At 45.3% G+C, this 23,022-nt stretch overlaps 1 protein-coding gene across 1 annotated transcript in view; it reads right to left on the bottom strand.

Annotated features, from left to right (window-relative positions):
- LOC310791530 (NLR family CARD domain-containing protein 3-like) overlaps positions 1-23,022 on the bottom strand; it is a gene marked incomplete at its 3' end in the record, with an annotated part of 336,543 nt that overhangs the window by 7,072 nt on the left and 306,449 nt on the right. Inside the window, exons 10-13 of the mRNA XM_083653204.1 lie at positions 17,758-17,837; positions 11,289-11,355; positions 6,874-8,741; positions 1,317-1,462 (exon numbers count right to left, since the gene is read on the bottom strand). Coding sequence (XP_083509330.1) covers positions 1,317-1,462; positions 6,874-8,741; positions 11,289-11,355; positions 17,758-17,837 — 2,161 coding nt within the window. The remainder of the gene's footprint in view (positions 1-1,316; positions 1,463-6,873; positions 8,742-11,288; positions 11,356-17,757; positions 17,838-23,022) is intronic.

The raw sequence follows: 23,022 nt of genomic DNA, 5'->3' as shown, positions 1-23,022 counted from the left end.
AAGTGAAACTGCCGAATATCTTTTGAGTTGGACTGGTCAATAGTACTGTGAGTAACTAAAATAAAAAAATAAAAAACGGAATTCTCTCTTCTTTAGCACTCTTTCTAACTATAAATCCACTTCTGTTTTAATTTCCTCTCTTGCCCTCTTTTGACCACACCGCGGACACTGTGTGCACTGTAAAAAAAAACAAAAAATACCATTAAAACACCCGCGGCTTATAGTCCGGTGCGGCTTATATAAGAAAAAAATAGTCAACTTTGAAGGTGCGGCTTATACACCGGTGCGCCTTATAGTCCGGAATTTACGGTATTTACCTTCCAAGTCCGAGTCGAGTCGGAAGTCGTCAAATTTGCGACTCGAGTCGACTCGAGTCCAATTGTCTGGTAACAAGTGGCGCATAAGGGATGGGACAAAGCGTCAATATGCTACGTGCTCGGAGTGAGAACGTGTTTGTGTTTTTGGATGGAGGTTTGGTGTGTTGTTGTTTGTGTCAAACTTGCCAGCCTGTTGGAAGAGTTTGACACAACAAAAATAAAGAACACAAATAGATACAATACTTTAAAGGATGGCTTTACTGGTAATCAACCCACTTTGTATCATTAATAATCTTGGTAATATAAGCACATGGGCAGTGTTTACCTCTCTCTGGGTTTTCCTCATGGAGATCTCCCATTTCCTCCTCTGGCAAAACACTCCGTTGTGACGCGTTTCACGTCACAACGCGTCACAACGGAGCTGCGGAAGTTCTGCTGGAGACGTGGAATCTGCTCGAGGGCGGCTGTTATTGTTTATTTTATTTTTTTAAGTATGCGCACATCCACGGAGAATGCATTGAGAGCCTTAAGGAGCATTAATGACTTGCAGCTGACGGGGGCAGAGTTTCTGCAGACAGGAGCAGGAGCATTTTTCTCCGTGAGGTAAACAGAGAGAGAAGATAAAGGCTGCCCATGTGCTTATATTACTGAGATTATATATGATACAAAGTGGGTTGATTACCGGTAAAGCCGTCCTTTAAAGACAAGAAAGCAAGTATTATATAACAGAATCAAAGAAGTTGCATAAATAGTAATCAGGTGAATTAGGGCCTATATGACTCTCCCTCTCTCCCTCTCTCTCCTATCCAGAGTAAAATGATTAAGGCCAACAACATGAGTAGAATTTGAGATCTAAGCCCCTAAAACCAGACCATGTCTGATTTCAGATTGATCGACTCTATACAGACGTCCACACATTACAAAATCCATATAATAATCATATCAGCACATTATTAAATATGATGTCTGACCTCAGAGTCTCCAGTCTGCAGTGTGGACTCTCCAGTCCGGCACAGAGCAGCTTCACTTTTTTTGAATCATGCAGGTTGCTGTCACTCAGGTCCAGTTCTGTCAGATGGGAGTTGGACTTCAGAGCTGAGGCCACGACTTCACAGTGAGCCTCATTCAACTCGCAGAACCTCAATCTGAATAAAGAATAAAGAAGAAGTTGAACTTCACAGCTGAGACCAGGGGCCCTGGTCTCGCAAACGCACTGATTAGTGCTTGTGCTGTGTTTAACGGCGGGCACTAGTGCAATTTGGAGGCGTGACCAAACCCTCTGCTATTCTCCCTGCTGCGCAAAATGCCTGTGTGCTCCATGCAAAATCATGAAATGGCCGTGCTTATCACCTGTGCAGGCAGGAATGATGCAGGCCACACTGATTGGTTTGATTGATGTAAAGCCCAGACCCTGGGCATCACATCAATCAAACCAATCAGATTCCCGTCTCTCACTCCCTTTAATACCGTTTGTGGGTGTGAAGAACCCGACACATATTTGTAATATCGATCATAATCATTTTCACCTCATAATTTTCACATAAATCACCCAAATGATGTTATTTTTTAATGTGCACTCCCAGGAGTATCAAACAGGTGTTGTCTATTCACTGTAAGAATGGCACTTAACTGTTTCTGCAAATTAACTCTTCATTATCTATTTATTTATTTACATTGCCAAAAGAGAATGAGAGATATACTGTATAGAGATAGGGAAAGAGAGAAAGGGAGGCAATGGATTTCTCAGATGAAGGCAGGTAATACAATAGGGCTTATTGTATTGTAGCCTATATATTCATATCTTTTCTTCACTCAGTTTAGGCTCAAGCAAATACTGAAAAGTCAAATGGAACTAGCAGCACTTACAGGTCAAGTTTGAAAAAAAGGTTTTAATCCACACAGCAGCAGTGAACAGAGGTGTTTCAGCCTGTGGCTTTCCTCAGTGTTAATGAGAGAATGGGTGTGACCTCATATATAAAACGAGGCAAATTTGAGGTTGATTATGTTTATAAGAACAATCCTTCTTGTTCTTTTGTCAAATGTTGGTAGATACATTGATGATTTGTTTTGTGTTCACTGGTTCATCTGAGGAGCTGGAGGGCTTGAAGGAATTTCTTAATTCTACAGTTCCTACTATCACCTTCACGTTAGAGGCAAGCAGTGAGTCTGTGTCCTTTTTACATGTGAGAGTTAATACATGTGAATTATTACAAAGATAGATAGGGCCCCAGGACTTCAGAGCTGAGACCAGGGGCCTTGTCGTCGTAAAAGCGGTAATTTAGCGCTTGCCCGTGTTTAGCGCTGAGGGCACCAGAAAATGGGGGCGTGCTCAAGTGTGTTGACATCTCACAACAATCATCACATCATTTAAAAACATCTGTGATTTGCAGCTTTTAATTGATGCAATTCTGGTTCTTTGGTTGGCTGGGAAATAGAAACATGTTTGCAACGGGGAAACAGGGACATTTGATTGACAATAATATTGCAAGTAGGTTACAATGTCCAAGTTTTCTCAATTCATTTCCCATTAACCCCTATTTGTAGATCAAACAGGTGTTGTCTATTCATTTTAAGGATGGCATTTAACTGTTTCTGCAAATGAATTTGAATGAAATTGCACGATGGACACTGTAATCTCCATGCGTAATTTGGACATCTCCACAGCATCGCATCAACACCATCACATAACAATAACACTGGGTCCTATCGTGGCAAAAGCGGTAATTTAGCGCTTGCACCGGGCGCAGCACAAATTAATGGGCGTTCCCAAATCATCTGCTATTCTCTGTGATGCGCAAAATGCCACTTGTCCCAGCGCCACAGTGATTTATGCAGGATTAACTCTGGAAATTATTCAGAGGCGTGCAGGCTTGGTGTGGGCGTTATCATCCACACAACCAATCAGTGTCGCTCCTTTCATTCCCTCCAATTCATATGCGCAAATGTCATAGTGCCACGTGCATTAGACGTTTTGTTCATATAAATAGGCTATAACATACACATGTAAAAATATCTGTTTCTTTAATAGGCAGGGATGTGTGAGAATTTAATTCTAGCCTATTTCAACATATCAAAATTCATCTTAATAGGCTATTGCATGCGTGCAATTGCAGGGAAGGGGGTTACTGTATCACTGGTCGACACGACTTGCTCAAAGTAATCTACTGTGTGTGTGTGTGTGTGTGTGTGTGTGTGTGTGTGTGTGCACACACAAGGTTTTGGAGAGAGAGAGAGGGGGAGAGAGGGGGGTTAGCCCACTGTAGAAAGAGGATATCAGCATGATTGTGGCACTTTACATGTGATACACGTTTTCAGTGAATAATAGTTGATTGCCTCACTGAGTAATCTGCTGTTACCCAATTTTAGCAGCAGAATTTGATGTCCTGGCATTTGTATTTTAATGGAACATCCGTGCGCAAAGAATTGTGTGCATGCTGACGATAACAGAAGGCAAGGATTGCGGGGACACACCTGGATTGGCTTGGGGCACGCCCACACCTGTGTTTGGCCCAGACGCTGGCGCAAAACTGGAAGGTGTCGTGCCCAACACACAAATTGGCACTTGCGGGAGGCGGACGATAGCATAAGATGCAGGGAAGATAGCATAAGATGTAAGGCGTGCAAACCCGGACTCAAGCGCAAAAAAGCGGATAGTGCTTGTACCAAGATAGGGCCCCAAGGATTTCCCGTGCACTGCTGGAGCAGTGCGGAGAATAATTGTGCACTCAGGTGCAGCAGGGTTTTAGACCTGCTTTTCAGAGCTCTAAGCGCAAAGAATTGAGCAAACGTGAGGATTTAGCATGGCCACGCCTGGTTTACCTTAAGGCACAACCACAGGTGCACCGGGCCTGAAAACCCAGAACCCAGAACTTCAGAGCTGAGGTCTCAGAGTTCACAGACAGAAAGACTGTTTACACATTTAATGTGAAATGAGAGATTATCAAAGCAGAGCTGAGACCAGCATCCTAATCAAAACCTATTAAGCTCCTCCTCCTCCTCCTAATAATAATAACAATAATTTATACTATAGAATTTGACATTTTCCAAAGGTGATTAATGTATAATATGAGCATAAACCAAACAGAAAATAATACATGAAGGCAATTGTATCATATTAAAGCATTTCTGTAAAAAAGTTTAAGAAAATAATGAAAAATGATGGAGATTTCAGTGTGAGCTCCACAGGCTGTTCAGTTGTGGTAAAACAGCTCAGTAGAACAGCCTGACACCATTAGAGTCAGTCTGGCTTCACCACAGATTTGGTTGGGGTTTAGTAACTTTTAAAGTTTTGAGCCTACAGCATCATATTTACCACTTTGTCAGCTCGGTCATGTGACTCTGTAATTATGATATTTCTAGCATGAGCTGAAGGCAGGAGAAGACTGGGGGAAACTTTCATACACAAGTAGTTAGTTAGCTAGCAATCATGTCACGGTGCCAGGGTCTGCATGGGAGATTAGTTCCTGTACACACACACACACACACACACACACACACACACACACACACACACACACACACACACATATATATACAGTGTATATATATATATATATATATATATATATATATATATATATATATATATATATATATATATATATATACTGTATATATATATATACTGTATATATATATTTTTTTTTATACAGTTTATATATAGGCTATAGTTTATATAGGTGTGTATATATATGGTTTATATAATACATTAGTATTGTTACTAGTATTGTCTTTTAAATGGGCACTGCACTTTTAACATCTTAACACTGCTTTTGTCAGTTTTTATGCTGCAGTATGTATATTTGAAACTAAAATCCTGGCTCCCGCTGGCCAGTGACACTTAGGAATAGACTAGGTGACAACCAAGTATAGTTTGGTGACAAGCTGGAGAGACAGTTGACGGTCGGAGAGACGGCATCCGGTACGGGATGGGTTTTAGCACCCCAGCCTGGCTCTCTCGTGAGGGAGAAATCCACAAAACGCTACGGATCAGCCTCCTGAAAATCTGCACAAACATCGGCGCGGCCTGGTGTCCTTCAGGCTAGAGCGAGGTGCTTGGCGCAGGCGAATGACATGCAGCGCACAGGCCTCCTTGAGGCATCCTCCCTGCCCATGATACGGCATGGTAGGATTGACTTCTTCCACGGGAGGTTCTGGTGAGATGAAGGAGGTGCCCGGCCTGGAATCACCCCACAGGGCCTTAGACCTCCATGCACCGAAGGGTCTTTCAATACTGCGGTGTAGCACTAGCTCTATTGCAGCGGATTGGGCGTGATCAACCCTTCCGCCGGCAACGTTGCAGACAGAGTAGGAAGGCTGATCCGTGAGCGGCTGCTTCTGGAAAGCGGGTCGGGGTCGTAATCGGCCTCGGCTGGGTCTACTGGGCGAGGGTGTATGATGTTGACAGACCCGAAACACCTCACGACCCCAGTTAACATCACTGATGACGCGTCCCAGAGCATGCTGCAGTATGTATATTTGAAAAAAGAAAATGATATGTGTCTGTGTGTTTTTAATGTGTTTTGTAACATGCACCTGAGTCTGGTGGAAGGAAAAATGTCTGTTGCGTTGTGACAGACAATAACGTTTTTGAATCTTGAATCTTAATCATTGGTATGAAATATTGTAACTCTGATGGTGTCAGGTATGAAGGTCACTCTAGTCTACACCAGGGGTTTTTAAAGTGTGGGAGACTGCGCCTCCCCTCAGAGAACATATAGACCAACACCCCCCAATCTTCCCCCCCCCCCCCCCCCCCCCCCCCCGTCCTACACACACACACACACACTCTCTCTCTCTCTCTCTCTCTCAACATTTATTATTGCCATTATTACCTAGTATTATTGTTCTATGCTCCACTCGGGCATAACGAGTTCCAAAAATGTTGTAAACATCTTTATCCTGCTTTTTCAAATATCCTCTTTTAAACATTTTATACATCTTTATCCACTCTGAAGGACTTTTAATTGTTTTTTTAATCATCTTTAACATCTTTATTATAACTAGCAGGATACCCGTCCCGTGCAGTGTATCAAGTAAATGTTGAGTTCTCTGTATGTTCTGCCTCTATGGACTGTGTCTGCAGCCAGGCTGGCCAGCGTGGACAGACAGTTCCCCAGCCCCATAAATCTTGTCAAATTAGTCTGAAATAGCTCCTTAACAGATACAAAAATATGACCATATATGTGTTTGATGTACATACAAAGAACTGCAGCATTCGGATTGGTGAAACACGCATTTAAAAAAAAATTAGTTTTCCTTCTTTCTGGTTTCTCCTCTGACACCCTGAGCTCACCTCACAGAGGCAGTCAGACTGCGGGCGCTGTGCCCCCGGATGAAGCCACGGTCTGCGTGACGTAAATTCCGTCATCAGAGGGTGTTCGCGCAGGCTCTCTGCAGACAACCACCTACGCTACTTTTGTGACTGGACGGACATGTCTGGTGGAGGCTGTGCATTTTCTTACATTTTTTCAGCATCACGTCAGGGGAGGCGTGCCTCACACTTTAAAAACTGCTTGTCTACACTGTTCTATACTGTTACTAACGGAGTACTAACCGAGCCTTCCTGCAGTTCCTCACAGCTGGGATCAGTCTCTGTCGCCCCAATGTTGATGTGTTGTAGGCCTCCAGGTCAAACACATCCAGAACCTCCTCTGACATCTGCAGCACGTAGGCCAGAGCTGAGCAGTGGATCTCAGAGAGTTTATTCTCTGATCTGTTCTCTGACTTCAGGAACTTTTGGATCTCCTGGTGTACTGACTGGTCATTCATCTCAATCAAACAGTGGAAGATGTTGATGCTTCTTTCAGGAGAGGTTAAGTAATGTGCGTCTTTCTTAACATCACTGTTCATCTTCTTCAGGTTACTGATGGCTCTCTGGATGTTTTCAGGCCTGCTCTCTGTCTGACCCAGCAGGCCTCGTAAGAGTTTCTGGCTGGACTCCAGTGAGAGGCCATGAAGGAAGCGGACAAAGAGGTCCAGGTGGCCATTTTTACTCTTCATGGATTTGACCATGGCTCTCCTCAGAAAGACATCCAGGGATTGTTCACCATCTTCTTCTTCTTTTTCTTCCTCTTCTTCTTCTTCTTCTTCATCCAGGGATTGTTCACTATCTTCTTCTTCTCCTTCGCCTTCTTCCTCTTCTTCTTCTTCTTCTTTCAGGAATGTCTCCAGTACCCCCTCATCCCCGTTTGTGTGACAGTAGAACATGTAGACAGCAGCGAGAAACTCCTGAATGCTCAGATGGACAAAACAGAAGACCTTCTCCTGCTGGTACAGCACACACTCCTCTTTAAAGATCTGTGTGAAGACTCCTGAGTACACTGAGGCTGCTGTGATATCAATGGCGCACTCTTTCAGGTCGGCTTCATAGAAAATCAGGTTGCCCTTCTCCAGCTGCTCAAAAGCTAGTTTTCCGAGAGAGAGAATCATCTCCCTGGTCTCTGTAGTCCAGTGTGGATCTGTCTCAGCTCTCCCATGATACTTGATGTTCTGCTGTTTGCACTGAACCAGCAGGAAGTGGATGTACATCTCAGTCAGGGTCTTGGGCAGGTCTTTTCCCTCACTGGTTTTCAACAGATCCTCCAGAACTGTAGCAGAGATCCAGCAGAAGATTGGGATGTGGCACATGATGTGAAGGGTCCGTGACGTCTTGATGTGTTTGATTATTCTTTTGGCCTGCTGCTCATCTGTGAATCTCTTCCTGAAGTACTCTTCCTTCTGTGGGTCAGTGAAGCCTCTCACCTCTGTCACCATGTCAACAAACTTTCCAGGGATCTGATTGGCTGCTGCAGGTCGTGTGGTTACCCAGATGCGAGCAAGGGGAAGCAGATTCCCCTTGATGAGGTTTGTCAGCAACACATCCACTGAGGTAGACTCTGTAACATCAGTCACAACCTTGTTGTTCTGGAAGTCTAGAGGAAGTCGACACTCATCCAGACCATCAAAGATGAACACAACCTGGAACTCGTCAAACTGGCAGATTCCTGCTTCTTTGGTTTCAGGAAAGAAGCGATGAAGAAGTTCCACCAAGCTGAACTCTTTATCTTTCAGCAGATTCAGCTCTCGGAAAGTGAACAAAAATAGGAATTGTATGTCCTGGTTGGTTTTGTCCTCAGCCCAGTCCAGAGTGAACTTCTGTGTTAACACTGTTTTCCCAATCCCAGCGACTCCCTTTGTCATCAATGTTCTGGTTGGTTCGTCTCTTCCAGGTAAGGGTTTAAAGATGTCTTCACATCTGATGGTTGTTTCTGGTCTCACTGGTTTCCTGGACGCTGCTTCAATCTGTCTGATCTCATGTTCATCATTGACCTCTCCACTACCTCCCTCTGTGAGGTAATGCTCTGTGTACATCTGATTCAGAAGTGTTGGGTTTCCTGCTTTAGCAATGCCCTCAAACAAACACTGAAACTTCTCCTTCAGACTGGATTTGTGTTTTTGTTGTGGATGTTGATGTTGATGTTGAGTTTCTGAAAGAACAAAGAACATCAGTGACCTTTAAAGGTTGTAATGAATAGATCTTGTTAGGCCAATGTTTAGATTTTCAGCAGAGTTTGGACATGCTCATGGCTTCTATCATTTTAAACTATAGCCACTATAAACCGTAAAGTTCCAACATGAAGGAGGACTAAACTCAGTTTCTTTATCTTGTGTTCTTGTTGGAATGTATTTGGCATGTTCCAAACCGATGATGACTCAAATACATTCAGAATAAATTAAAGAGGTCTTAACAAGTCAAATGAGATCAAAATGAGCAAAACTCAAAATATAATGTTCTTCTCTCTCTCTAATAATTTGTTTCTTGTTACGTTATATGTTCTTTCTTTGTTGCGGTTGAGAACTGTGGCTTGACAGCATCTTCCAGCTACAGTTTGTGCACCTGATTCAAATGAATTAGATGAGGCGCCCCAAATGATTTGTTCCTATATTGTTTTGTCAATTCTTTCACTTATAGGTGGCATCATTGTCTTGAAAACTAAGCAAAACTCTAACAGACATGAATCACCCATTGTCCACCACCTCCCCTCTCTCTCCATGACATTAAAGCTGTTAAAGACTCTTACTCCTCTGCAGCTCCTCAGCCAGCTCCTCCTGCTTCATTCTCCTCAGGAGGAGCAGTGTGGTGTTTAGAAAAGCCTCTGAGCTCCTCCTCGGCTCTTCCTCCACACCATCCACCTCCTCCTCTACCCTCTGACTCGCTGAGCATTCTGCCTCATCTGGACTCAGCTGGAACAGAATAATATACATATTAAACCTTCATACTAAAATCTGCACACAAAATTACATCCATCTTGCAGAGACTGAAAGCCTGCACTGATCTAAAGAGTGCAGCATGAAGATTCAACATGATCTCACAAATAATTATGGAATACAAATGTTGACCCACAGCACAAAGCCTTCTAGTTTCACAACAATGGCTCTAAAATAGTTGAATGTGAACATCAGTTTCTGCCTCAGTCCACAGCTATTTCCTGGTTACTGAGCCGCCCGTGACCACAGAGTTGCCCCAGTAGAGAGTTGTGGGAGCATCATCCTCGCCTCATCCCCGCCTCGGCCCCGCCCTCTAGTGGCCAAACAAACTTTATTTTTGAACAATTTTAAATGTGTTTTGGTGAAAGTAGAACGTCTGGGCTGTGGACCCACGTTACTATGTCACAATTCTTTGTGAGACTGTGTTGGGACATTATAATGGCCAGAATGGTTTATATGCTGCGCCCTGCGGAACATTACAATCATGACAGTAGTTAGATAACTTTCTTAATTGTTAGAAATCCATCTTTCTTTCTTTCTTTCTTATTCTTAGTACTTATTGGGATTTTGCTTATATTATTGTAGTACTGGAGGTGTACCGAAAGTATTGTACTGACATATTTGGGTCAAAAGTTTCTCTTGTCCATGAAATGACATCATCCTAAGATGAAGGAAGAGCAGCTGATGTTGATGATACTGATTGAGGACGCTGACAGATGAACTGCATGGATCAAAAGCAGTCTGGTAGCTGAAGTGAAGCTACTGTTTCTTGAGGACAGCTGGTCGTGTGTGGACACACAGACCTGTGAAGCTATGTTTCTTGAGGACAGTTGGTCGTGTGTGGACACACAGACCTGTGAAGCTATGTTTCTTGAGGACAGCTGGTCGTGTGTGGACGCACAGACCTGTGAAGCTATGTTTCTCGAGGACAGCTGGTCGTGTGTGGACGCACAGACCTGTGAAGCTATGTTTCTTGAGGACAGCTGGTCGTGTGTGGACACAGACCTGTGAAGCTATGTTTCTTGAGGACAGCTGGTTGTGTGTGTGTAACGGAGTTAGTTTGGTTATTTTAGTTAGTTCCACTTGCCAGAGCACTGACCAGTCATTTATAGGGTTCTACCACTTTAACTCATTGGGTTGTGGGCATGTCCCTGCCTGGCATTTAAATCTGGCCGCTACGTCACCTAAGCGCCAGAAAGAGATGATTCTTGCCACGGTAGGTCGCATGAGACACAGGCATTACGTTAAACGGGTTAAAACTATGTAATCTAATGATACAGCTATCATGGTATTATGTTGGATTGTATGACAGTATGTAGCGATCGCATTGTACTTACCTGAATGTGCTGTGGGTTATATCTTGTTAACGTGGTGGCTATCACTAGCTTCATTAGCTTGTACGCTAAGCTAACGCTTCCTGGTTTTTCTGTAGAGCCGTGTCTGCTGTGCCGATCACTGCTGTATGTCCGACCAATGAGAATCCATGTGTGTTGACAGGTACATAATTGTTCATATTGTTTATATTTTGTTGTACATTTATTATGGCCAGAAAGAGATGATTCTTGCCACGAGCCGTGTCTGCTGTGCCGATCACTGCTGTATGTCCGACCAATGAGAATCCATGTGTGTTGACAGGCAATAAAATCCACACAACTGAAGCTGAAGAGTGTCGGTCCATTCCTTAACAAAACACAACGCAGACGACGAAATACAAATGGTTACAATGGTGCCGTGACCGTCCTCCAGGCTTCTCTCCATGTCGGGGGAAGACACCTTCTCCTGCCTGGACCTGGAGAAAAACACCGTGGTTTGCAAACAGTCATTTGCGCAGGCGCAGGTATTATTAGGCGCAGTGTCATTTTTCGCCAGCAGAGGGGGCGATAGTTTTATTTATGTGGAAGCTAAATTCGATTTTGTCACTGTGTTTACAATGATGCTGCAACAAGGATTTAACTGAGCTACGTTTTACATGGTTGGTTGAGCCAGTTTATTTTATTTGTTTGACAAATTTAATTCTAATGTTATTCTGACCAGAGGTGGTCTGATCTGACTGAATTGTCTGGGTGTTTCTTTTTATGGGCAGCTGTACTTTTTCAAATTTAATTCATTTTAAGTGGGTTTTGGAGACTGTGTGAAAGAAGTTTATTTTTTTTTATTGTGCTTAATCTACCTGTTGGTAATATGGAGTATGGAACTGGTGTTGGGAGGGGGAGAGGAGCATTAAGGTACGCTCCTATAACACCTGTTGGTCGGGGTACAACAATGTTTCCATTTTTCAGCACATCTACTCCTGTGCCAGGTTATGTTGAAATGCCAGATAATGATAATGATATCATTGCACCGCCACCAGTTGGCGCTGTTGGGTTTGATTCATGCAATGCAAACGAGGGCAATGCCTCTGTACATATGATCGCAGACATAGCTAAACAAATTGGAATGTCAATTGGGGAGAGTATCGCCGCCTGCATTGACTCAAAGCTTAACAGCGGGGAGGGTTCACATGTTGCGAGTGGCACATACAGATCGCGGGGGGGTGATACCTCTCTTGTGAACCTAGTGGTGAAGTCTGACGTCAAGGAGCCAGCATGTTTCAAGGGGGATGGCTCAGATGCCTACACGGTACATGAATGGGAGTCAGTCATTATAACATATCTCAGAAAACGGGCAGTACCACTGACGGAGCAAGCCGAAGAAGTCCTGAACAGACTCATGGGGAAAGCGAGGGAGGTGGTTCGTGTCGCCATACGCAGTAACCCATTTCTTGTTCTGTCTGAAGGCCCGGGTCCCATTTTTGATATATTAAAACAACATTTTAGTGACACCATTTCCTCCATGATGCCTCTGGCTGATTTCTATGCAACCAGGCCATTCCCCACTGAAGACCCTTTTGAGTACTGGCTCAGACTGAACAGAGCGATGGAAGTGACTGAGGACTGTATGAAGAGACAGAATAAGACACTGGATGATCCGTCACGTGAACTCACTACCATGTTTATTAGACATTGCCCTGACTCTGAACTCTCCCTGATATTCAGGTGCAAGCCCCTACAGCAGTGGACTGCTGCTGATGTTCACGAGAAACTGGTAGAGCAAAGACGAGATAAGAGGCACTCATCACAGCCTAAGACTGCCACTACAGTCACCGTGCTGCGACAAGACGTCAGCCTGGCTGTCCCTTTCTCAGTGCCTGCTGGTAAGCCCACTAATGATTCACAAGCCCAGCAGAGGCCCAACACAAGCCCAGCGTTAGGCCAGCCATCACAGGGCTCCGCTGAGTCTCTTGACCGACTTGTCAACATGTTGGAACGTCTCCTGGAGCAGGGACCTCAGCAGTATGGCAGACCGGAACGCCGGCCACAGTGGAGCCCCAGAAACCGAATCCAACCCCCGCAGCCATGTGAGGTGTGTGGGGACACGGGGCATAATACTCGCTTTCATTGCCGAGCAAACCACCTCTGCTTCCTCTGTTATGCTTCTGGCCACACACGTACTGACTGTCCAAAAGCTTCAATGCCACCGCTAGTAGCTTCTAGTGACTCCACCACTCAGCGTGTGGGAAACTGATAGGCCAACATTTTGGGGGGGCAAGTGTTGAGCCAGTAGTGAATCCCCCAAGTACAACAGAAGATGATTTGGAGTCTGTTTATAAAAGTGTGTGTGAGGAACTAAAAGTGGAGAGTAAAGTCATATTGCAGAACACTCAAAAGGTCGCTCCATATGATGGACTGTTCCATGCTAAAGTACTGATTGGAGACAAAGTGGAAGTGGACGCTATGCTGGATAGTGGCTCAATGGCGTGTAGCCTGAGCTCTGAAGTTCTGAAGCGGCTGTCGCAGGAAGGAGTGCTGGAGAGCCCTTCTCTGACACCTACGGATGTGGTGTTGATCGGATGCGGCGGGTCAAAGACCAAGCCCTTAGGAGTGTGTGATCTAAAAATGGAGCTGTTCGGCTGCCCAGTGATCGTTCCAACGCTGGTGGTTGCGACACAAAATGATGACCTCATAGTAGGAAGTAACCTTCTGAAATACCTGATTCGACGTTTGAAAGTCTCAAGAGATGTTTTGAGCCAGAAGCCTGCATCTGAGGGCAGTGAAGCGGAGCAGCATCAGCTACTGAGCTTGTTGGCTAATGTGGAGCTGTGGAGAGGCAGTGATGTCCCTGACAAGGTGGGAACTGCGAGGATAAAGAAAGCTGTGACGCTCGAGCCTCTGAGTGAACACCTAGTCTGGGGCCGGCTTCAGAGCGTCGACAACATCTCAATGGGCAGTGCTGTCATTATTGAGCCCACTACTGCTCGGTCACGTCCCAAGTCAGTGTGGGTCGGGCGGACCGTGGCGTTGCTCCGTAGTGATGGCTGGCTGCCACTTAAAGTGATGAATCCTTCAGATAAGCCTGTGACACTGAAGAGGAATGCCAAGCTTGCTGACGTCTATCCCTGCATGGAGTTGGAAGACTTTGACAGCCCCGACCCACATGACACACAGCTTGTTTCCCAGCAACAAGTGCAAAGGTCGGGCGATGTGGCATCAGACAATGGGAGGGAATCCCATCTCACATCTGAGGATTCAAGTCTCCCAGATTGTCAGAATGAGGGCACAGCATTCAGTGGGCCTCCTCAGGGCAGCCCAAGCTCAATATTGCGGGGCCTGGGGTTGGCTGACATTGATCTTGGTTCCTGTGATGTGTCTCCAGCATGCAAAGAGGAACTCGTCAAGCTGATAGCCAAGTACCAGTCAATCTTCTCCAGACACAAGCTGGATTGTGGAAAAGCTACAGGCTGTGTTCACAGGATAAAACTCAGTGATGAGAAGCCCTTTCGGTTACCATACCGACGCATCGCACCCACCCAGTATGAGAAACTCAGACAAGCACTGAATGAGATGGAAGACAGAGAGATCATACGGAAGTCCAGCAGCGACTTCGCATCGCCCTTGGTCCTCGTTTGGAAAAAGTCGGGAGACCTGAGACTCTGTACCGACTTCCGTTGGATAAATGCCCGAACCATCAAAGACGCTCACCCGCTCCCTCATCAGGCCGACGCCCTTGCAGCTTTGGGTGGCAACGCTTTCTTCTCGACCATGGACCTCACGTCGGGATACTACAACGTTGAGGTTCATGAAGATGACAAGAAATACACAGCCTTTACATCGCCATTCGGGCTGTATGAGTATAATCGCTTGCCACAAGGTCTGTGCAACAGCCCCGCGACCTTCATGCGGATGATGCTAAATATCTTTGGTGACCAAAATTTCCTCAGTCTTCTTTGCTATCTGGACGACGTCTTGGTGTTTGCTCCTACTGAGGAAATGGCATTGGAACGGCTGGGAGTGGTATTCGAGCGTCTGCAGTCCCATAATCTGAAATTGGCACCAAAGAAATGCCATTTCTTGCAGAGGTCCGTGAGATTCCTTGGCCATATAGTGAGTGCAGATGGCATCGCTACAGATCCCGAAAAGGTACGGGCCATCACGGCCCTATCTGAGGCGGATCTTATGGAAGATGGTACAGATGTCCCGTCTCAAGAGAAGATAAGGTCGTTTCTGGGAATGGTGGTGTTCTACCAGCAGTTCATTGAGGGCTGTTCATCAATAGCCAAGCCGCTATTTGGTCTCACAACTGGCCACAAAGCTCCTCGTAAGAAGGGGAAAAGGCGTCGCTTGCCCCAGCGCACACTGACAGCTGCTGACTGGACAGAGGAGTGCAGACAAGCCTTCCTGCTGCTGAAGAAAGCTTTGCTGGATCAGGTTGTGTTGGCCCACCCAAATTTTGATGGGCCGTTTCTCCTCTCAGTGGATGCCTCCAGTAATGGCCTCGGCGCTGTCTTGTCGCAAGTGCCTGAGGGGGGCACGGTAGCAAGACCGATCGCCTTCGCTAGTAAGTCACTCTCATATGCACAGTCGAGATACCCTGCACACCGGCTGGAGTTTTTCGCCATGAGATGGGCCGTCTGTGAAAAGTTCCATCATTGGCTGAGGGGGCACCTGTTCACGGTATGGACGGATAACAATCCGTTGACGTATATCCTGACCAAAGCTAAGCTGGATGCGTGTGAACAGAGGTGGGTTGCCAAGCTGGCACCCTACCAGTTTGATATTAAGTACATCCCGGGCCCCAAAAACATCGTCGCAGATGCTCTGAGCAGGCAGCCCTTCATTCATCCGAGCACGCTCCACCGCTTGACCAGAGAGCCATATGAGACGCTGGTGGCTGAAGCTGATGCTGTTGGCACGGATAAGGTGCAGGATGTGTTTCGGTGGTCTACCCACCCGCTTGAGGGGAGATCTGGCGTTGGGCCTTCTGTCACCTGCCAGTGCGCTGCTGTTGTCACCCCCGGGGCTTTGTCAAGTCAGGAAGTGGCAGCGGTTCTCCGTTCACACAAGTCACAGGAAAGGGCAGTGCCGCCCCATGCGCTGCTGTTGCCACAGCTACCTCAAGCTGTGATGCCGATGGAAGAGGATGGAACTGAAGCGCTGTCTCATGACCAACTGATGGAGAAGCAGAGAGCCGACACGGTGCTGAGCAGAGTGATCTTCTTTGTGGAAAGGGGGCGACGGCCGTCAAGGAGAGAGCGAGCTCACGAGACAGTTGATGTCATCCGTCTGCTGAAGAGCTGGGATAAGCTGACTATGAAGGCGGGCGTGCTGTATCGTGTGGCAAGGAGCCCTGTAACAAAGAAAAAGACTCACCTGTACGTTGTTCCGGCTTCTCTGAAGGCAGTAGTGCTGGGAGGCGTCCACAACGAAGCAGGTCACCAGGGCCAGCAACGAACCTTACACCTTGCTAGGCAACGGTTCTACTGGGCAGGCCTGGAGAAGGATGTAAGAGAGCATGTGAAATGCTGCAGGCGGTGTGTGCTGAGCAAGACCCCCGAGCCAGAAGCTAGAGCCCCACTTGAGAACATCATAACAACAGAGCCTCTGGAGCTTGTGTGCATAGACTTCTGGTGTGCTGAGGATCCTAAGAACAGGTCAATGGACGTGCTCGTTGTTACAGACCATTTCACGAAAATGGCAAATGCCTTTTTGTGTCCGAACCAGTCTGCTAAAGCTGTGGCCCACCAACTATGGCATAACTATTTCTGTGTCTATGGCTTTCCGAGGCGCATTCACTCTGATCAGGGGGCCAATTTCGAGAGTGCCCTCATTGCTGAGCTCTTGAGTGTTGCCGGGGTTCAAAAGTCCCATACGACCCCATATCATCCGATGGGCAATGGCTCATGTGAAAGAATGAACAGGACACTGGGCAACATGATTCGGGCCCTGCCCCCCAGAGCAAAGCACAGATGGCCTCAGGCACTGAAATCCCTCACGTTTGCCTATAACTGCACCATCCACGAGACCACAGGGTATGCACCGTTTCTCTTGATGTTCGGGAGGATACCGAGGCTGCCCATTGACCTGGCTTTCAGCACTGTTCTGGACACCCCTGAAGTTGAGAGATATGACGAGTACGTTCAACTTTTACGAAGGAGTCTGAAGGAAGCGATGGGAATTGCACAAGCTTCAGCATCAAAACAGTTGAGGAGGCATACTGAACTGTATAATCGTAAGGTCCGTGGAGCTCCAGTTGAAGTCGGAGATCGCGTGTTGTTGGCCAACAAAGGGGAACGTGGCAAGCGTAAGGTCGCTGACCGTTGGGAGGATGCGACTTACGTGGTCACTGAGGTGAATGCCGACAGCCAGACCTTCAAAATCCAGAACAGCACCACTGGTGTTGTTAAAACGGTCCACCGCAACCTGATAACACCGGTCAACTTTCTGCCACTCCCCGGCAATGCTTCTGAAGAAGGATTGGACCTGTCGGCCTCCTCTGCTTCAAATAATCCAAACACGGAGCAGGACGTTGTGACGATGGATGACGATGCGTCAACGGATGCTGCTGACTATAGGACCAGAGCCTGGGTCTCCCAGCTGCCAGAGGGGTCTAGTGACTCGAGTGTGGAGGTTGAAAGCCTGTCTCGAGATGCCCGAGATGCACCACATTCCATCCCATCTCTGGTTGATTCACAAACTGATGGTTCTGATCTCCCTGATGGTCAGAGTGATCCACTCCCTTCACCTGCTTCAGTGGGACTTCACTCTCAGGAACCCGATCAGCTGGTGTCCGAGTCAGATGAAGTGGAGTCCAATCAGAGTGTCAAAACTGGCACTGCCCTGGCTGATGCCGCCGGGCCGAGTGAACATGTTCCCACACTGCCCAGTACTGTTGTTCCCGTCCCACCAGTGACACGATCACTGACACGATCACTGGCACGGTCACAAAGTGTCCAGGCTAGAACGGGGAGGTTGTTTAAACCTGTGTCTAGGCTTATTGAAATGATGGAACAAAGAATGAATGTGAACTGATTGCAGAAAAGAAAGAAAAAAAAAGAAAAAAAAATGTAAATCGTTTCTCTGTTGAGAATGTTGGTTTTGAATGTTTTGTTTTATTGGAGAATGTGGAGAGAGGAAGAAAAGCACTTTCTTGTGTGTTGTGCCATTATGTGTATAATGGGTCGTATGTTTTTATTTATTTTTCATAAGGTGGAGAATGTTTATTTTATGCTCCTGTATGGTGGGTTTGGGCTCACATATGGTGTACATGGGGGATGGTTGTCTGATGATTGGGTCCCCGGGTGTTGATTATTGATGGAGGGTTTGTGTAATCACATTGTGCATTAGACATGTAACAGGCATGTTTACCTGAGATGGTTGAGGGGGTTTGGCCGGCCTCCTTCTCCTCTAATTCTCGCAGAGAATAGTCTCCTGACTGGGTTTCGTGTGACTACACAGAGTCTACTTCCTCCATTGGTTTTCTGTATATTGTATGTATGTGATTTTTTTTTTCTCCCTTCTCTCTCTCACTCTCTCTCTGATGTGCCTATGCTGAGTACCTGTCATGTTTACTAGCTGGTCAGTATTTGTTTGTTTCTTTAATTTGTATTTTCTGGGAATCTTTGTGAGCAAGTGGAATTCAGCAGGGGGGAGTGTAACGGAGTTAGTTTGGTTATTTTAGTTAGTTCCACTTGCCAGAGCACTGACCAGTCATTTATAGGGTTCTACCACTTTAACTCATTGGGTTGTGGGCATGTCCCTGCCTGGCATTTAAATCTGGCCGCTACGTCACCTAAGCGCCAGAAAGAGATGATTCTTGCCACGGTAGGTCGCATGAGACACAGGCATTACGTTAAACGGGTTAAAACTATGTAATCTAATGATACAGCTATCATGGTATTATGTTGGATTGTATGACAGTATGTAGCGATCGCATTGTACTTACCTGAATGTGCTGTGGGTTATATCTTGTTAACGTGGTGGCTATCACTAGCTTCATTAGCTTGTACGCTAAGCTAACGCTTCCTGGTTTTTCTGTAGAGCCGTGTCTGCTGTGCCGATCACTGCTGTATGTCCGACCAATGAGAATCCATGTGTGTTGACAGGTACATAATTGTTCATATTGTTTATATTTTGTTGTACATTTATTATGGCCAGAAAGAGATGATTCTTGCCACGAGCCGTGTCTGCTGTGCCGATCACTGCTGTATGTCCGACCAATGAGAATCCATGTGTGTTGACAGGCAATAAAATCCACACAACTGAAGCTGAAGAGTGTCGGTCCATTCCTTAACAAAACACAACGCAGACGACGAAATACAAATGGTTACATGTGGACGCACAGACCTGTGGAACTGATGATTAAGACTGGTTGGTATGTAACTAACGTAGCGGTAGCGTCCGCTATGTTAATTACCAAACTAACATTGCAGACGCTACAAGAGCGGCAAGCAACACCACGTGACGTTCTGGTGCACCTTCTCAAACTAATAGGATATTTGATCATCTATACGCAACACTATCAGATTTTGGGATTCTGGATTTCCTAAGTGTCCTTTGAATGAAGACCAGAACAAGCGACATCCGAAGTGGTCCAACTGAAACCGATGCCATGGAGTAGGGATGTCAATTTTCGGTTAATTTCACTTTCGATTAACCAACGCTAATAATCGATTAACCTATCGGTTAATTCATAATTTTTTAATATAATTTTTTTTTTGTCTATTTACTCAATGAGCTCATGCCCAAACAAGGCGTGTCTATTTAGATGCTGAAATGTTAATGCTTTTTGTGTTAGAATTATGCCTTTATTTTTTGTTGGCTTTGCTGAAATTTATAAGCTTATTGCCACATTTTGATCAGGTAATCATTCCAAAATCATTCTGGCTCTTATATGGATGACAAGGAAATATATTTTTGAGAGCTTTATTTCCTGTTTATGTAAACATTACAACAACAATCTGTTATTTCTTTTGATTTTTTCACATTAGGCCTACTGTCTTTTGCAGCATAAAAACTTAAACAAAATATAGCCTATTTCGATTTGCTGCCAACAATTGAACAAAATTTGAACAAAATAGTTGCATGATGCAAAACACTGTGCAAAATCTGCAAGGAAACTCAAAAAAACGTGTCCAAAAAAAAAAATATATATATATTAACTGATAGACCAGGGGTGCCCAATACGTCGATCGCGATCGACCGGTCGAAGGTAGTGTGGTCGATCGCGTGGCATTGGGGAAGAAAAAAAAAAAAAAAAAAAAAAAAAAAAAAAAAAAAATTACTGTTTTTCCACTGTTTCCACTGTTTTTCCACTGTTTTTCCACTGTTTCCACTGTTTTTCCACTGTTCCACTGTTTTCCACTGTATACTCAGTGTATATATATATAAATAAATATGTTTGGTAGATCACTTTGACTTGGTCATTTTAAAAGTAGCTCCCAAGCTGAAAAAGTGTGGGCACCCCTGTGATAGACCGACAGCAATAACCGAACAACGACGTTAGCGACGGTTAATCGATTAACGGTTAACCGTTGACATCCCTACCATGGAGCTGCGTATCACCAAGCCAATCATGCCCAAGTTCAGAGCGACGCCATGACGGATAGCACAGAAGATCAAGAAGACCAGTGAATTAAGTAAGGCATAATGTATTGTGAGCCGGTGATTACTGGCGAAATAATGACCGACAGGTGATTGATTGAGCCCGACGCGCAGCGGAGGGCTTAATCATTCACCTGAAGGTCATTATTTCCAGTAATCACCGGCTCACTATACATTATCCCGCTTAGAACACGGCCTACAACTAAATTATTTCAGTAATCTGACAAAAATAATTATTCAAATAGATTTTTTAATAGCGTTTTCAACGACAAAGCGGTTTCATTCGTAATTGGCACACAAGACACCACAGCTGCAACTAGTTGGCCTAATTAGTAGTGTCTGCAGACAAAATGCTCTTATCAACTGATTAATCCAGGTGTGGCAGAGCAGCGGTCGGTTGTCGAGAAATAATGACCGGTGAATCTTGTTGATTGACCAATCAGAATCGAGTATTCAAGAGAGCCGTGTTCTAATTAAGCAATATCACACGAGAGGGAGTGCATTGTTGGCTAATATTGGCACTGCTGTGATTCGGTCGCAGGCACGAGGCCGCAGGCCGAGTGCCGTAGATAATCACAGCAGTGCCAATATTAGCCAACAATGCACGACCTCGAGTGTGATATTGCTTTTATACAACAGTTCTATTAAACAAAGCTGATTAAAAAAATGACAAAAAGCTGAGAAAATAGATGATTTCTGTATTTATTCCTCCGCCAACAAAAATAGTCCCCCCAGCTTTCCCTTTGCAGAAAATGTAGCCTAATCAGCCTAATTAACTGCAGGCTGTCTACTTCACTACTGTCTACTCTACAGCTGTGAAGCATTTTGTTGATTAGGGCAGCTGTGAAGCGGAGTGATCTACACACAGTGAAGCGCCAGTGCATTATCATGAAATATAGGCACTCGTAGGATCCCTCTTGTCCAATCAAATTGCTCGGCCGGAACTACCTGTTGTATAATGAACTGTAATCTTTACCCTGCTGCCTAAACAGAGATAACTTGCAAACACATAAGTGAGTAAGTTTCACTCTCACGTCAATACACTAGAGATAGAGATTTCATCTTACATTAGGGCTAAAGGCTGATGGTAAGGGAGGACATAAGACTTAGTGATTGGGTTAGGCCAGCGGTTCTCAAAGTTTAGACCGTGCCTCCACTGGGGGGCGTGAGACAACTTGAGAGGAGGCGCGGGCGTGAGTGGGAAAAATATAAGAGAAGAAAATGTGCAACCAGAGACGGTAGGATATCAAATCTCTGGCACTACTTGGCCATGTTGCACAATGGCTACACAGACTCCACCGCACGAATCAGCCGGGGGCGGAGCTCCTGCAGTCTGGCTGCCTGAGGCGAGTGAGGAGCTGTCAGAGGAGAAGCTCCAGGGAGAAGGAAATCATGATTTCTTTAAATGTGTGTTTCACAAATCAGATCGCGGCAGTTCTTTGTATGTACATCAAGCACATGTGCCCATGTTTTTGTATCTGTTGGGGAGCTATTTCTGACGACTCTTATGACATTTATGGGGCTGGGAAACTGTCCGCGCTGGCCAGCCTGCAGCACACGATACAGGTTTAATGTGCAGAGAAGCAACATTTACAGGTACACAGATACACTGCACGTAGTCTCTTAAGACCAGGGGTGGGCAATTATTTTTCATGGGGGGCCACATGAGAAACCCAGATTGTTGCCGGGGGCCGAACAAATATTGTCATGCCGTAACCCATGGATGGGTAACTTTGATGATAGAGAGGGCCACAAAATATGTCCTCGCTACCATGTTTTGCTGAGGGCCGAACGGCGCCAGCGCGAAAAATTTGGTGCATTTGAAGCCAGGTTTAGAGGAATAACTCATTTTAAATTAACAGTTGTGATGTCATTATTCAGTCTTAACCACAAATATTTGATCCTTTTCTCACTCACTCCTATGTCACCACCTGCTCTCAGGGCTTGAAATTAACTTTTTTGACCACCTGCCAATATGGCTGCTAGATTTTAAAGTTACCAGCCAATTCGAATTTCCACTAGCCGAAATGTTTTTCTTGAAATAAACCAGAATATGAGTGGGTTAATTTAAGCATAAGTATCAGTAAGTGTCCCGGGATGATCAAAGCATGTGTTGAGGGTCACACAAACAAAAATGCAGTCTTGAAGCTAAATAAATCCAAAACCACTGAGTTATTTGAATTATTTAAATTTCTACTTCAATGTAGCCTTTTAGTCATAAAGATTATTGAAAGATATCCCATATTCCAGACTGAAATGCTATAACAGAAGTGGAATATTGGCGAGAATATTATATGACATGAACATTTGGACACTCATTCAGTGGGTATCTTGCATGTTGCGTTCAGGTGCAAAAAAAAAGCGGGCCACACAGGTGGCGCCGTATTTTGCCCATGTATACTTGAGACGGTTTGCTCTCGCAATTTTCAAATGCTTCCGACTAAACGTCTGTACTTGGAACTGGGAAAACTTGGTCAAAATGGAAAGGGAAGCTCAGGGAAAGTAATGAGCGATGATAGGGTGATATCCTGGATGTCCCG

The sequence above is a fragment of the Poromitra crassiceps genome (assembly GCF_964638095.1).
Source record: "Poromitra crassiceps genome assembly, chromosome: 16".
NCBI classification, from domain to species: domain Eukaryota; kingdom Metazoa; phylum Chordata; class Actinopteri; order Beryciformes; family Melamphaidae; genus Poromitra; species Poromitra crassiceps.
Note: the sequence above shows the minus strand (reverse complement) of the source record. Positions and strands in the feature narration are given on the sequence as shown.